General features: G+C 39.6%; 1 protein-coding gene across 3 annotated transcripts; it reads right to left on the bottom strand.

Annotated features, from left to right (window-relative positions):
• Window positions 1-5541: 5541 nt before the first annotated feature.
• LOC122316832 (AP2-like ethylene-responsive transcription factor AIL6) lies at window positions 5542-10985 on the bottom strand. 3 transcript variants are annotated; one of them, XM_043133641.1, is made up of 10 exons: window positions 10821-10985; window positions 10168-10345; window positions 8980-9550; window positions 8519-8601; window positions 7335-7343; window positions 7110-7198; window positions 6894-6967; window positions 6755-6805; window positions 6516-6592; window positions 5542-6321 (listed from the first exon to the last, which is right to left on the bottom strand). In XM_043133641.1, the coding sequence occupies exons 2-10, from the start codon at window positions 10304-10306 to the stop codon at window positions 5879-5881; spliced, it is 1536 nt and encodes a 511-aa protein (XP_042989575.1). In that variant the 5' UTR covers window positions 10307-10345; window positions 10821-10985; the 3' UTR covers window positions 5542-5878. The 3 variants fall into 3 exon arrangements, with proteins under 3 accessions (XP_042989575.1, XP_042989574.1, XP_042989573.1); XM_043133640.1 differs by having other exon boundaries at window positions 10715-10985; XM_043133639.1 differs by having other exon boundaries at window positions 10448-10985.
• Window positions 10986-12701: the final 1716 nt, after the last annotated feature.

Raw genomic sequence — 12701 nt, forward strand, 5'->3', positions numbered from 1 at the left:
TGAATTTGAGGTCACTCGCTCTAATTTGATGAATCGTGCTCCTGTGCCGTCTTTGGATATTTGTTTTGGGGAATTACTTCGTGAGGAGCAGCGACTTGCCACCCAGGCTACTTATCAGCACGACACAATGATACCCACTGCTGTTGCTTATGCTGCTCACGGAAAAGGCAAGGGACGAGACATGCGGACTGTTCAATGTTTCAGTTGCAAAGAATACGGACATATTGCTAATAATTGTGCACGAAAATCTTGCAACTACTGTAAGAAGCCTGGACATATTATCAAAGATTGTCCTACACGTCCCCAAAATCGCCAGGCTCATGCTTATCAGGCTACGGTGGGTTCCGCTTCTTCTACTCCTATTAATGACTCATCTACTCTTACTACTGAGAAGGTTCAGCAAATGATTCTTTCAGCTTTTTCAGCCTTAGGGCTGCAAGGTAACGGTTCCCTTTCTCCCTCATGGCTTGTTGATTCGGGTGCATCTAATCACATGACTAGTTCTTCTGATACACTTAGCAATATTCGGCCTTATACTGGATCGACACACATTCAGATTGCTAACGGTAGTCAGTTACCTATTCATGCTATTGGGGATATGGATTCCACTGTTCGAGATGTTTTTGTATCTCCTCAGCTTTCTACTAGTCTTATTTCAGTGGGTCAACTAGTTGATAACAACTGTGATGTTCGTTTTTCTCGTGATGGTTGTCTTGTGCAGGATCAGGTGTCGGGCAAGATACTCGCGAGGGGGCCTAAAGTTGGACGTTTATTTCCTTTACATTTTTCCATTCCTGATGTCATTTCATTTGCTTGTAACACTGTGAACAATAAGTGTGAAGTATGGCACAAACGGTTAGGTCATCCTAATTCCGTTATTTTATCTCATATCATAAACTCTGGTTTGTTGGGCAATAAAGATCAATTTTCTTCTCTCTCTTTTGATTGTTCCACTTGTAAATTAGGCAAAAGTAAGTCTCTTGCTTTTCCTTCTCATAGTACTCCTACTGAACGTTGTTTTGATTTGATTCATAGTGATGTGTGGGGCATTTCTCCCGTTATCTCTCATGCAAATTATAAATACTTTGTTACGTTCATTGATGATTATACAAAGTATACTTGGATTTATTTTCTTCGCTCAAAATCTGAGGTCTTCTCTGTCTTTCAACAATTTACTGCTTATGTTGAAACTCAGTTTTCTTCTGGCATTAAAATTTTGCGGTCTGATTCGGGTGGTGAGTACATGTCTCGTGAGTTTCATGATTTTCTTAATCAAAAAGGCATTGTTTCTCAACGTTCTTGTCCGTATACACCTCAACAAAATGGTGTTGCTGAACAGAAAAATAGACATTTGTTGGATGTCGTTCGTACGTTACTACTCCAATCCTCTGTTCCCCCTCAATTCTGGGTCGAAGCCTTATCTACGGCAGTTTATTTAATTAATAGATTACCATCCAGTGTTTTGAATTTTGAAAGTCCTTATTTTCGTTTGTATCATCGACATCCTACCTATCTTGATATGCATACTTTTGGTTGTGTCTGCTTTGTTCATTTGCCTTCTCATGAACGACATAAGTTATCTGCTCAATCTGTTCGATGCGCTTTTATGGGTTATAGTGCTTCTCACAAAGGCTATGTTTGCTTTGATTCATGCTCTAACAGATTTCGTATTTCTCGTCATGTTGTGTTCTTTGAGAATCAGTCCTTCTTTCCTTCTTCTGTTGAGTCTTTACCTGAGATACATGCTTTGCCTAATTTTGATGATCCGGTTTCTTTTCCTGATCGTTTCAAATCTGGACTTGTATATGAAAGACGACGTCCTCCTTTGCCCCTTCCTGAGCCTGGTCCGCCATCTGAGCCTGTTCAGCATGCATCCTCTACGGGTGATCTGCCTCCTACCATAGTTCCTCGCCGTTCGACCAGAGTATCTCGCCCACCCGACCGGTATGGTTTCTCTCATACCTCTCTTCATGCTACTTTGTCCTCCATTCCCATCCCGTCAGGTTACTTTGAGGCAGCTAAACATGATTGTTGGCGGGCGGCGATGGCTGAGGAACTCCAGGCTCTTCAGGCTAATCATACATGGGATGTTGTTCCTTGTCCTGCTCAGGTGAAAGTCATTGGTTGTAAATGGGTTTATTCCATCAAGCTGCGTTCTGATGGGACTCTGGATCGGTATAAGGCCCGGTTGGTTGCACTTGGTAATCGGCAAGAATATGGGGTGGACTATGAGGAGACTTTTGCTCCGGTTGCCAAGATGACTACAGTTCGGACTATTCTCTCGGTTGCTGCCTCTCAAGGCTGGCCTCTTCATCAGATGGATGTCAAAAATGCTTTTCTTCATGGTGATCTCAAAGAAGAAATCTACATGACCCTTCCTGCTGGTTTGTCCTCCTCTTCCTCCTCGGATGTCTGTAAATTGAAAAGATCGTTGTATGGGCTGAAGCAGGCTCCCCGAGCGTGGTTTGACAAATTTCGCTCCACTTTGTTTCAGTTTTCTTTTAAGCAGAGTGCCTATGATTCTTCTTTATTTTTCTGCAAGACATCTCTTGGCATTGTTCTTCTTCTGGTTTATGTTGATGATATTGTTATTACTGGGACAGACTCTGCTCTGATCACCCGATTGCAACATCATCTCCAAGCATCCTTTCATATGAAGGATCTTGGTCCTCTTACTTACTTCTTGGGATTGGAAGTCCATACTGATCCTTCTGGCATTTTTTTGAATCAGCATAAATACACTCAGGATCTGATTACTTTGGCTGGTTTTCAAGATACTTCTTCTGTGGATACTCCTCTGGAAGTAAACACGAAGTATCGTCGGGAAGAAGGTGATCTACTCTCTGACCCCACCCTATATCGACAGTTAGTGGGGAGTCTGAATTATTTGACTATTACTCGCCCTGATATTTCCTTTGCTGTTCAGCAAGTGAGTCAGTTCATGCAGGCTCCACGCCATCTCCACTTGGCTGCTGTTCGTCGTATTATTCGATATCTTCGAGGTTCCCCTAGTCGTGGCTTGTTCTTTCCTACTGGCACTCCTCTTCGTCTTGTGGCTTACAGTGATGCTGATTGGGCAGGTTGTCCTGATACGCGCCGATCTGTTACAGGTTGATGCATGTTTCTTGGTGACTCCTTACTCTCTTGGAAGAGTAAGAAACAGGATCGTGTCTCCAAATCTTCTACCGAGTCTGAATACCGTGCAATGTCCGCTGCTTGTTCTGAGATTCTCTGGCTTCGGGGTCTTCTTGCTGAAATTGGTTGTGTTCAGTCCTCTCCTACCCCTCTCCATGCTGACAACACCAGTGCCATTCAGATTGCTGCCAATCCTGTGTTTCATGAACGTACCAAACATATTGAGGTGGATTGTCATTTCATTCGGGAAATCTTGGACTCTCGTATAATTACACTTCCTCATGTTTCTACTAATCTCCAGATCGCCGATGTGTTTACAAAGGCTATGACACGACAGCGTCATCAGTTTCTTGTCAGCAAATTGATGCTTCTTGACCGCCCAGCATCAATTTGAGGGGGGATGTTAGCGTGATATGCTCTGTATTTCCTTATTTAGATTTAGACACTTGTATATATTTATTTACGTAGAATCTGTACAGAAGGCTAGTTTCCATACATAGACAGATGTTAGCGTGATATGCTCTGTATTTCCTTATTTAGATTTAGACACTTGTATATATTTATTTACGTAGAATCTGTACAGAAGGCTAGTTTCCATACATAGACATATTTCATTTACTGTAATCTAGGCTTAATTCTAGCCGTGTATATTGCACTTTGGTGCCTTTATAATGATAAGAAATCCTCACAATGAGGTATTCAAGCCATTTTGACACTATCCCACCCAAGTTCTTAGCCAATTTTTAGACAATCCTTCCACTACTCATCTTGTAGTGGCCCACAAAATTTTAAGATACCTAAAAAATGCTCCTGGCCAAGGCATCATTTTATTCTCAACATCACCAATTCACCTTAAAGGTTATTGTGATTCTAACTGGACTTCTTGCCCTGACACAAAGAAATCATTTTCTGGCTATTACATTTTTCTAAGCCAATTTCTTGGTGATCCAAAAAGAAAATTGTTGTCTCCAGATCCTCTGCTGAGGCAGAATACTAACCCATGGCATCCATATCCATAGAGTTTACTTGGCTTAAACAGCTATTTTCTAATATGTCCATTCATCATCCACAAGTTGCTGATCTATGCACTGACAACTAAGTTGCAATTCACATCGTAGCTAACCCGATTTTCCAGGAAAGGACCAAACATATTGAAGTAGACTACTATCTAATCAGAGACAAAATCCTTGAAGACAACATCAAAACTAATCATGTTTCAACCCAGTTCCAACTTGCTGACATATTTACAAGGTCATTGCCTTCTTGTCTCCTCTATTCACACCTCTACAAGACGGGAATAATAAATTTCTATTCTCCATCTTGCGGGGGTATTAGAGCCAACATGCACAACAATGCCCCAATGCCTTGAAGCTGCAGAATCATAATGGTCAAACCATTCATGGCAACACCAATGCACCTGATTTGCAGAAGCTGCCCTCACTGCTTGCACTCGTTACCATTAATTGTATTGTAAATAATTTACTAGAAAGTCCCTCAAATGGTTGAGGCATTATGTATATTTTCGTCTTCACAAATTTTGATAGTGAGATGTACATTCTTTTATTCTTAGTAGGTTAATTAATTGTCCATTTTACTATATATAGATGGCAGTTTTCTGCATGTGATGCGCAAGGAATGAAAAAGCTATAGCCCCTTTTTCTTCAATTCTCACTCGTCCTTTTCCTCCTACTCCTCCTCCTTCTTCTTCTGCTTCTCTAAATCTTACACATAATATAGAGAGAATGTACTATATATGTAAAATTACAGGCTAAGATTATGTTCAAGATGGGTATGGGAGGTTTCTTGATTTCTTTTAGACGTATCTTCAATTGGGTTATGCTAGCAACTAGATGCATGTCTGCAAAATCGTTCACTGATGATGATTAATCACCAGGTATTTCTGCTTTGATACTAGATACTGAAATATACATCATTATTAGTTAATCCATGATATCAGGCTTCCGTGGGCGTGGTGTTTTAACCTGGCATATACCTGGCTTTGACATTTACAAAATTTCATCGTTGCTCATGACATGATTTGCTTGGATTGAGGGGTTTCTCAGTTGAAAGAGCATGAAAAAAGAGCGTGGTCTGTTGACTTTTCTCGAGTATGTCCCACAAAATTGGCCAGTGGCAGTGATGATTGTTTATTGAAACTGTGGCAGTGCGCTCTCTCTCTCTCTCTCTCTCTCTCTCTCACACACACACACACACACACACACACACACACACACACACACACACACACCAGTCGTCAACTATCACTACTGCATTCTAGCCTGACCAAAAGAAAAGTAGACGGCTCCCCATATGCTTTATCGAGTCCATCCGTCCAGCCTAAGATTCTACTCTGACCAACAAGAATATGGGAGCAAAAACTAAAAAAGGATCATAAAATGCAGCATATATGGAAAGAAAATACTTTATAAAACTTTTGCAGTTAGATGGATGCCCCGTTCAAAAGTATTCATCACAGTACCGTAACTTCTAACGAGACTGAACCAAAGTTACTTACAAAAATCCAGATTCCTAAAGGGAACTTGGAACTTTTAAGCCTTCAGACAAAAAACCTCCTGCCTTTGCTCGCCCCAGGTTGAGAGGTGAATTAGAGTGAAACTGTGAAAAAGGGTCAGATCGATGTGAGTCAGCTTAGGACAGTGCCCACAACAAGAGCTTCCGGTAATGTTAGCTGACTTATTTGGGGGCACCGTCGGCAATGAAGTGAGAACTTCCGGGTCACTTGTCAGTAGGGCTGGTGCTGCTGAGGCCATAAGAAGAACTCAGCTGGTGGTGGAAACATATTAGTAGTTGGAGCAGTAATGGTTGAAGAGCCAGGAGAGTCAGAAGTAGTGTTAGGTTGAAGGTGCTGGAAAAAGTGGTGATGATACAGTGCAGTTGCCGCATCAATCGGAATGCCGGATGGAATGGCATGAAGGGGATGAATTGAAGTGAAATTGATACTGTTGCTGCCACTGCCTGTTGGGGGTTGCTGGATATGGTTTAGTGATGGTTTTTGTTCAGATTCTAGTGAGAGTTTCAGGCGTTTAGCCGCCCCGCCAATGGGTAGAGAACTCTTGGAAATGGCTTCCACATCATACCTGTTCATCTCAAAATTGGTCACAGCATTTGCACCTCTAAACTTTATTGCTGCAATATCATATGCCTCTGCTGCCTCCTCTTCAGTGGCTGCCACCATTCAACCAAAAACAATGTCAAATCATCCATTTTTCATGTATTTTTCACCTAACAGTTCTTGCTATGACACAGAAAAATGATTTTGACCAAATTCCATTTACAAATACAAGGTGAGATTGAACAAACCAGGGAATCTTCTATTCTAGTAGCAATATCACTGAAGCCACCCAAATATATTTGCTTACCAAAGGTTCCAAGGTACAGGTCCTTGTTTCCGGCAACACGGCCAATCCTCGCTTGCCATCGACCCTGTTGATGATGCCTGGAGCACCAAAATGATACATGCGACTCCATTGTAAAGATAACGAACAGAAAATGAAAGCATTGTAAAACAAAAATCTCAAAAATTTCAAAACAAAAACAGGAATGATAATGGTAATATAATCAAAGGCAAAGAGCTTCAATTGCATACAAATGTCCAGACCTTGTCACACCCCTATATATGGAGGCTCCCCTTGAAAAACCGCTACTTTTCCTGAAAGGAATACAGGAAATCAGATCAAGTAACTTCTTAACTACAAAAAAAAAATCCATAAATAACAGATGGCACAAAGCTTCCTTACCTCCTCAGAGATGCAATGAATTCCTGCTTGGTCACAAGTTTCATCTCTTCCAGTTCTTTGGTGTAATTTGAAACCTAAAAATAGGGAAAGCCAAAATTAATTGCTGGGTACTGATTCAAAGTCCATGATATAGGCCACGCAGTGTTTCATGCAGAAACAAAGACATCATGGCATAAAATAAGATGAGAGAATTAGAAATGTGAATATCGATCTTACGGGAAAGTTTGTGGTTGCAGTGGAGCCCCAGTATTTCAGGGCTGCTAAATCATAAGCTCTAGCTGCCTTTTCTTCCTTGTCATATCCACCTGATAACATACATCAAGCAGATATATATAATACAATTAAGTTAAATGTTACAGAAATTCCTTATTCCAGAATGAGATAAAGCGTAAATTCAAAAGGAAATGCTGAAAAAGGTAACAGGGGGGGAGAACCACTTACCCAGGTACACTGTAGAACAAATTCGAAGTAGCAAAAGCCAGATATGCAAAGGTCCCACGTTACATGCATTAAAGAAAAGGAGTAGGAACGTGAGTGTTATATAGTAATAATTATATAAAATGGTCAAGATTTACTGCTGGAATATTATTTCTCGAAACAAATAAAAAATTTAAAAACAACACAACGTGATTTGCATGCCATAGCTAGCATATGCTCAGAAGATGGTAGGTAGTTCAGTGCACCATTTAAATAATAGCTCATTTTCCACCTGCAATGAATTCTCATTTCTCTTCTTTCCCTAGAAATGACTGCTGAGGATTCGTTTTTCCATTTTGCTTTATAAAGTGAACCATACAACATTCATTTCTTATTTAATGTTGTCCGAAAAATTTATACACGTAACAATAAATAACATAGGACCCATGTTATGTGTTCTCTCTTTTCCACATTCTGAGCCCAAATTTATAAATTACAAAGGTAATTAGTAAGAGATGAAACAGCAATGTCATTCTGCAATTGTTTTCAAGTTCGTTCCATTCTCTCTACCCAAAAAAGATGAGCCAGAACCGAGCCAAGACACCACCACTAAACACCAGACAACCCACTACAAAACAATTTCAGCGACAACAGCGGGCGCTTTAGTTTCGAAGTTGGATATTTTTTTCGGTTTTTGTTTTGGTTCGTTAGGGTAGTGTGGTCAAAGCTTGGTCCATGATGCATGAAAGCAAAAGCAAAAAGTGAAAGGCAAACTCAGAAAATAACAGACAAGTGCTCAGAGACATTATTGAAGAGTGTAACGTCTTGTGAATGGTTGGTGGGTGGGGGTCGCATCAACTCAAAACAACAACAGCATTGCAAACTCAATGAATACGACTCAATGAATACGGACACCAGCCAGCCTCGTTTTGTGCCTTTGAGTGGGAAAATCTAATGAGCAAAATGGCGGCACCAGAGATCAAATCAATGTGAAAGAAAGAAAGGAAGAAATGAAAAGAAAATTCAGAACAGCGTAAGCAGAAATACAAGCACGTACCATCATCTGTGCATGTATGTGTATATGCCATCAGTCAGTCAGTCAGTCATAAAAAGACAGATGGGAAAGAAGTGCAAGTTGGCTTCACAAACAAAATGTAATAAATAGAGAGAGAAAGAAGAAGAAGAGAGAGAGAGATAAAAGAGAGGACCTTGACGCCCTTTTCTAGCCTGACCCTCTCTCCTACAGCTGTTATCCCATAGATGCGCTTCATATCTGCCCGTCCACCTGTGTCTGCAAGATCAATGCACATACAATACAAAATTCAGAAAACTTTAGAAATCATTCTGATGATCAGTTCCAATTCAAGCATCTTTTTAATTTCTTCATCATTTTCAAATATTACTCGCAGGACCCCTAGATTCCTACTATATATTATATATATATATATAAAATCTTCCATCTCTAATGCCAAAACATGAGATTTTGAAGGAATCATTTTACTTTAGTATTCATTCTAATTTCAAATCACCTTAGACAAATATGGTATTCTTTTTGGGTATGTTCTCTCCCCTAACATGACAAACAAAAAATCAACGACAACGACATCGATAATGAGGATTAAACAAAAGAACAAAACAAAAGATTATGGTACTATTGAATGGTTTATACCTAGTAACCCCTCTGTAGATTGAAGTTCTCTGACCAAAAGTGTCAGCAAGCTTCTTAGTTCTATCAGACTCAGCCGAGACAATGGCCTTTTCATGGCTCTGAGCAACCCCAAGTGAGAGAGCTCCCTTGGCATTGCCACTGTTTGTGAAACCCAAATCTTTTCCAGATGAGTCAATAGATTGAGTCGCAAACTCGGCACAAGTGACCTGCTGAGTTCTAGCCATGGACGCCGAGTCATCCACTTCAGAGCCCGAGTTAGTAGAGAAAGCTTGAAACCCAGCTAGCGCTTTCAGATCTTGTTGCTCGTTGAAGTATGCCGAACCCTGGTGGTCGTAGATTTGAGTAAGGGACGAGTCCTGAGTCTCGGTCTGGCTGTCGGAGTACCGAACCATCGACGACGAATCGCCGAGAAAGTCTTCGAGCTTTGGAATTGGCTGGTTTTGGGTTTGTGGATCAATGAAACTCGTGAAAAAGGATGAATCCGCTAGGCAGCTTTGGGCTTGAGCTTCTTTGGCTTCTTGGTTCTCTTCTCCTTCAGTGTAGAAGATTTGGGACTTCGGGGTTGTCCAGCCTACACGAAAAACGTAAATGGTGACTCAGTGACTTAATCCGAGTTGTCGAAGACTTTTCTGGGTCAACAAAACCATATCGATTTATAGTTACAGAGCAAAAGAAAATGGAGGATAAGAGGACTTAGATTTCTTTCATGGTACTTAGATTTATCGATATAAGGACTGACAAAACAACATCATTGATTTAAAGGAGCCTAATGCAATCAATCCATTTCTATGCCTCGGTTTTTGTCAGGCACTGCCGAAGAGCACCTTTCAATTTTGAAAACCGGGAAAAACACATAACGCACAGATTCAAAACGTATTGTACACTGGTTCTCTCGGTTTTCTCAGCAGCCAAACAAATCTGTGGTAATAGGTGGCTCAGGTGGGGTTGGTTTTCACCAGACTGAGCACCGTGATTTGCGGATCATTACAAATATAGTGAGCTTTAGAAACTAACGGTGTTGACTGCTGAGAAAATGAAAGTAAAAACACTTTGAAAGCCAATAACCCAGTATTGTTTTCCATTGGTACCTTTTGACAAAATACCAGCATATACTTTTTTTTCCCGTAATTTCTAAGCAGCCAAACAGAACCTAAGCGTCTTACACTCGAAGAAAAAAGTTCGGTTTACCGTTTGCATAGAAGGTATCTATCAAGTAATGGGGAGAGGCAGTGGAGGAACTGTCATAGGTCATGAACTGAGACTCGGAGGACCTCAGCATTTCCAGCGGGGACAGCGAGAACGATAACCAGTTAGTTGTAGGAGCCATTATTTCCTTTTGCTTTTCTCTGCTTCCTTCCTCCAAAATCTGAAGAAGAACCAAACAAGGTTATTTTCCATATATAAAACAGAATCTCAGGAAACAAACAAACAAAATAAAACCAACTTTTAACCCCAAAACCGAAATTACCCCAGCCGTTACTAAAAAACCATCATCTGGGATAATCAAAACACGCTTGAGCAGACGTACGATAATCACGATGTTATTACAGTCAAAAACAAGTTGACGTCGAGACTGACAAAGCTCCAAACGTTAAAATATAAGGAGTACTGCAAATTAATGGTCCTAGCTAGCAAGACAATGCATGCAAACCCAAATCCATTTTGTGCGAGGATTGAAAAACAGCGTCAAAAACTGCAACTTTCACTAAAGAAAGAGAAGGAGAAACAGGTGTACACTTCTAAACAAGACTTTGAAAAGCGGTTTCAGCTGCTAAACGGCGTAAAACCAGAGAGAGAGAGAGAGAGAAAGAGAGAGGGTTTCTTTCAAAAGCGAGGAGGACCTGAGAAAGTGATGAGTTTCAGAAAGAGAGCGAGAGAGACGAATAAACATATAAACAAGGATAGATAGAATGGTAAGATTAAAAAAAATGAGCAAGTGACTTTTGGCTCTGCGCAGAAGAAAATTTGTCTGAAACAAGGTCGCGAGAGATCCGGGCTGGCGGAAATTGGAGGCTTCCTAGCTACTACTATATACTAATTTATTTTTTCGGCTTAATTGATTTACTCGCCCTTTTTTTTTCCTTTCTTTTAATTTATGCACGCTACACACTTGTCTTACATGCGGCTTTCCTACTTGGACTGTTCGTGGGTCGGAGTTCGATGTGACGTGGATCCGATGAGTGGAAACATTCAAATCCAAGTCCTGTTTTTCCTTTTCACGAACTATTTTAATTAGATTTTGCATCATATTATCTATACACATTATATATTAAATTTATTTTAATTTTTTTAAATTATTTTAAATTTATTCTTTCTAAATTATTTAAATTCTTTTATTTATTATTCATACACCACATATTTAATAAGAAAAAATAATAAAATTTGTGTAATATATAATATATAAAGATGATAAGTAAAATTTTTCTTGGATGGTTACTGTTGGGGAGCAATATATTTGAGATTTTGGAAAATTAAACAATTCGTAACGACCAGCTTCCAAATAAGCTTATGAAAGCATACATCTTATATGTATTCCCTAGTTCTTATTAGACTTAATTTTACAGTATTAAAAACCCTCCAATTAGTATTGTATAATTATCAAACTCCAGTGTACGTACTTATTTGGTTTTTTAAATGAATGAAGGTCGCTTAGGAAAAAAAAAAAACATTCATGACTTTAAACACGCAACAAAAGAAAGAGATGGGGACATTATTTTAGGGTTTTGGGACTCAAAGCCAGGCTTTAATATCTTCATATTTGAATGATCAATTGTTCGAATTCATCTACTTTAGAGTACCATCGCCATCATCATTGGAGCCCTTTTGTTTTTCCCTAATAGATCAATCTTCGACGTTCAAAACAGGATTACTAGTAGTTTATCTTCTGATGACTGGTACCATTGACTGCTAGCTCATCATGACCAACTCATGATAACTCAAATCCTTTTTATTTTCTACTTATGAGTAGGGTTTTTTTTTTTTTTTTTCCCCTCAATTGTTTCAGCATCTTTGGCACTTTCAAATTAAACTAGTGAAATAATTGAGACCCAATTGTTCTAAAAATATCAACCTTTCCCTCGCATGAGTTCCTTAACTTCATTTTCTCTTTAAGTTCTGTAGCAGAGAAAGCGAAAGCTGTGATTTACCGACACTTTTCAAACCAAAGAATTAAAAAGGAGAGTAAAGGCTAATACACAGAGGAAATACTCATGACCTGCGCTTATTCAAGTGAAAGACACAAAGCAGCAGAGAAATACCTAGTAAAAATATATAATATGGTCCTTAAAAGAATGCAAAACTCAAGGCCATGGGAATGCGAGACCAGTAACCGGAAAAAATGGGACACAGTGGCCCGATGATCAGGCGAATTTCCTCGGCGATTTGGGGTCCCCCACTTTCATGGGTTTTCATGTGATTTGAGAACCATAGTGTGTGTATATATATATATATATGTCTCTCGATCGTAGGCTACCATATCTAGACCGGCAAGACCTATGCATGCAGACAGTAGTTGATTAAATTCTGCAGCATCCTATGTTATCTTTAATTAATAACTATTAACATTAATTTTTTCCAACTATATTGCTGGCCGGGCTTATGCGGCTAAACATGATTTCAAATTATATATCATGGTATCATGTGTGACAAAGTCTAAGCAATATTAATAACTATATGTATAAAAAAAGTTCACAAGACATGATCGTGGATCGAGTTCATGAGGC

This window comes from Carya illinoinensis, chromosome 7, assembly GCF_018687715.1.
Source record: "Carya illinoinensis cultivar Pawnee chromosome 7, C.illinoinensisPawnee_v1, whole genome shotgun sequence".
Taxonomy (NCBI): Eukaryota; Viridiplantae; Streptophyta; class Magnoliopsida; order Fagales; family Juglandaceae; genus Carya; species Carya illinoinensis.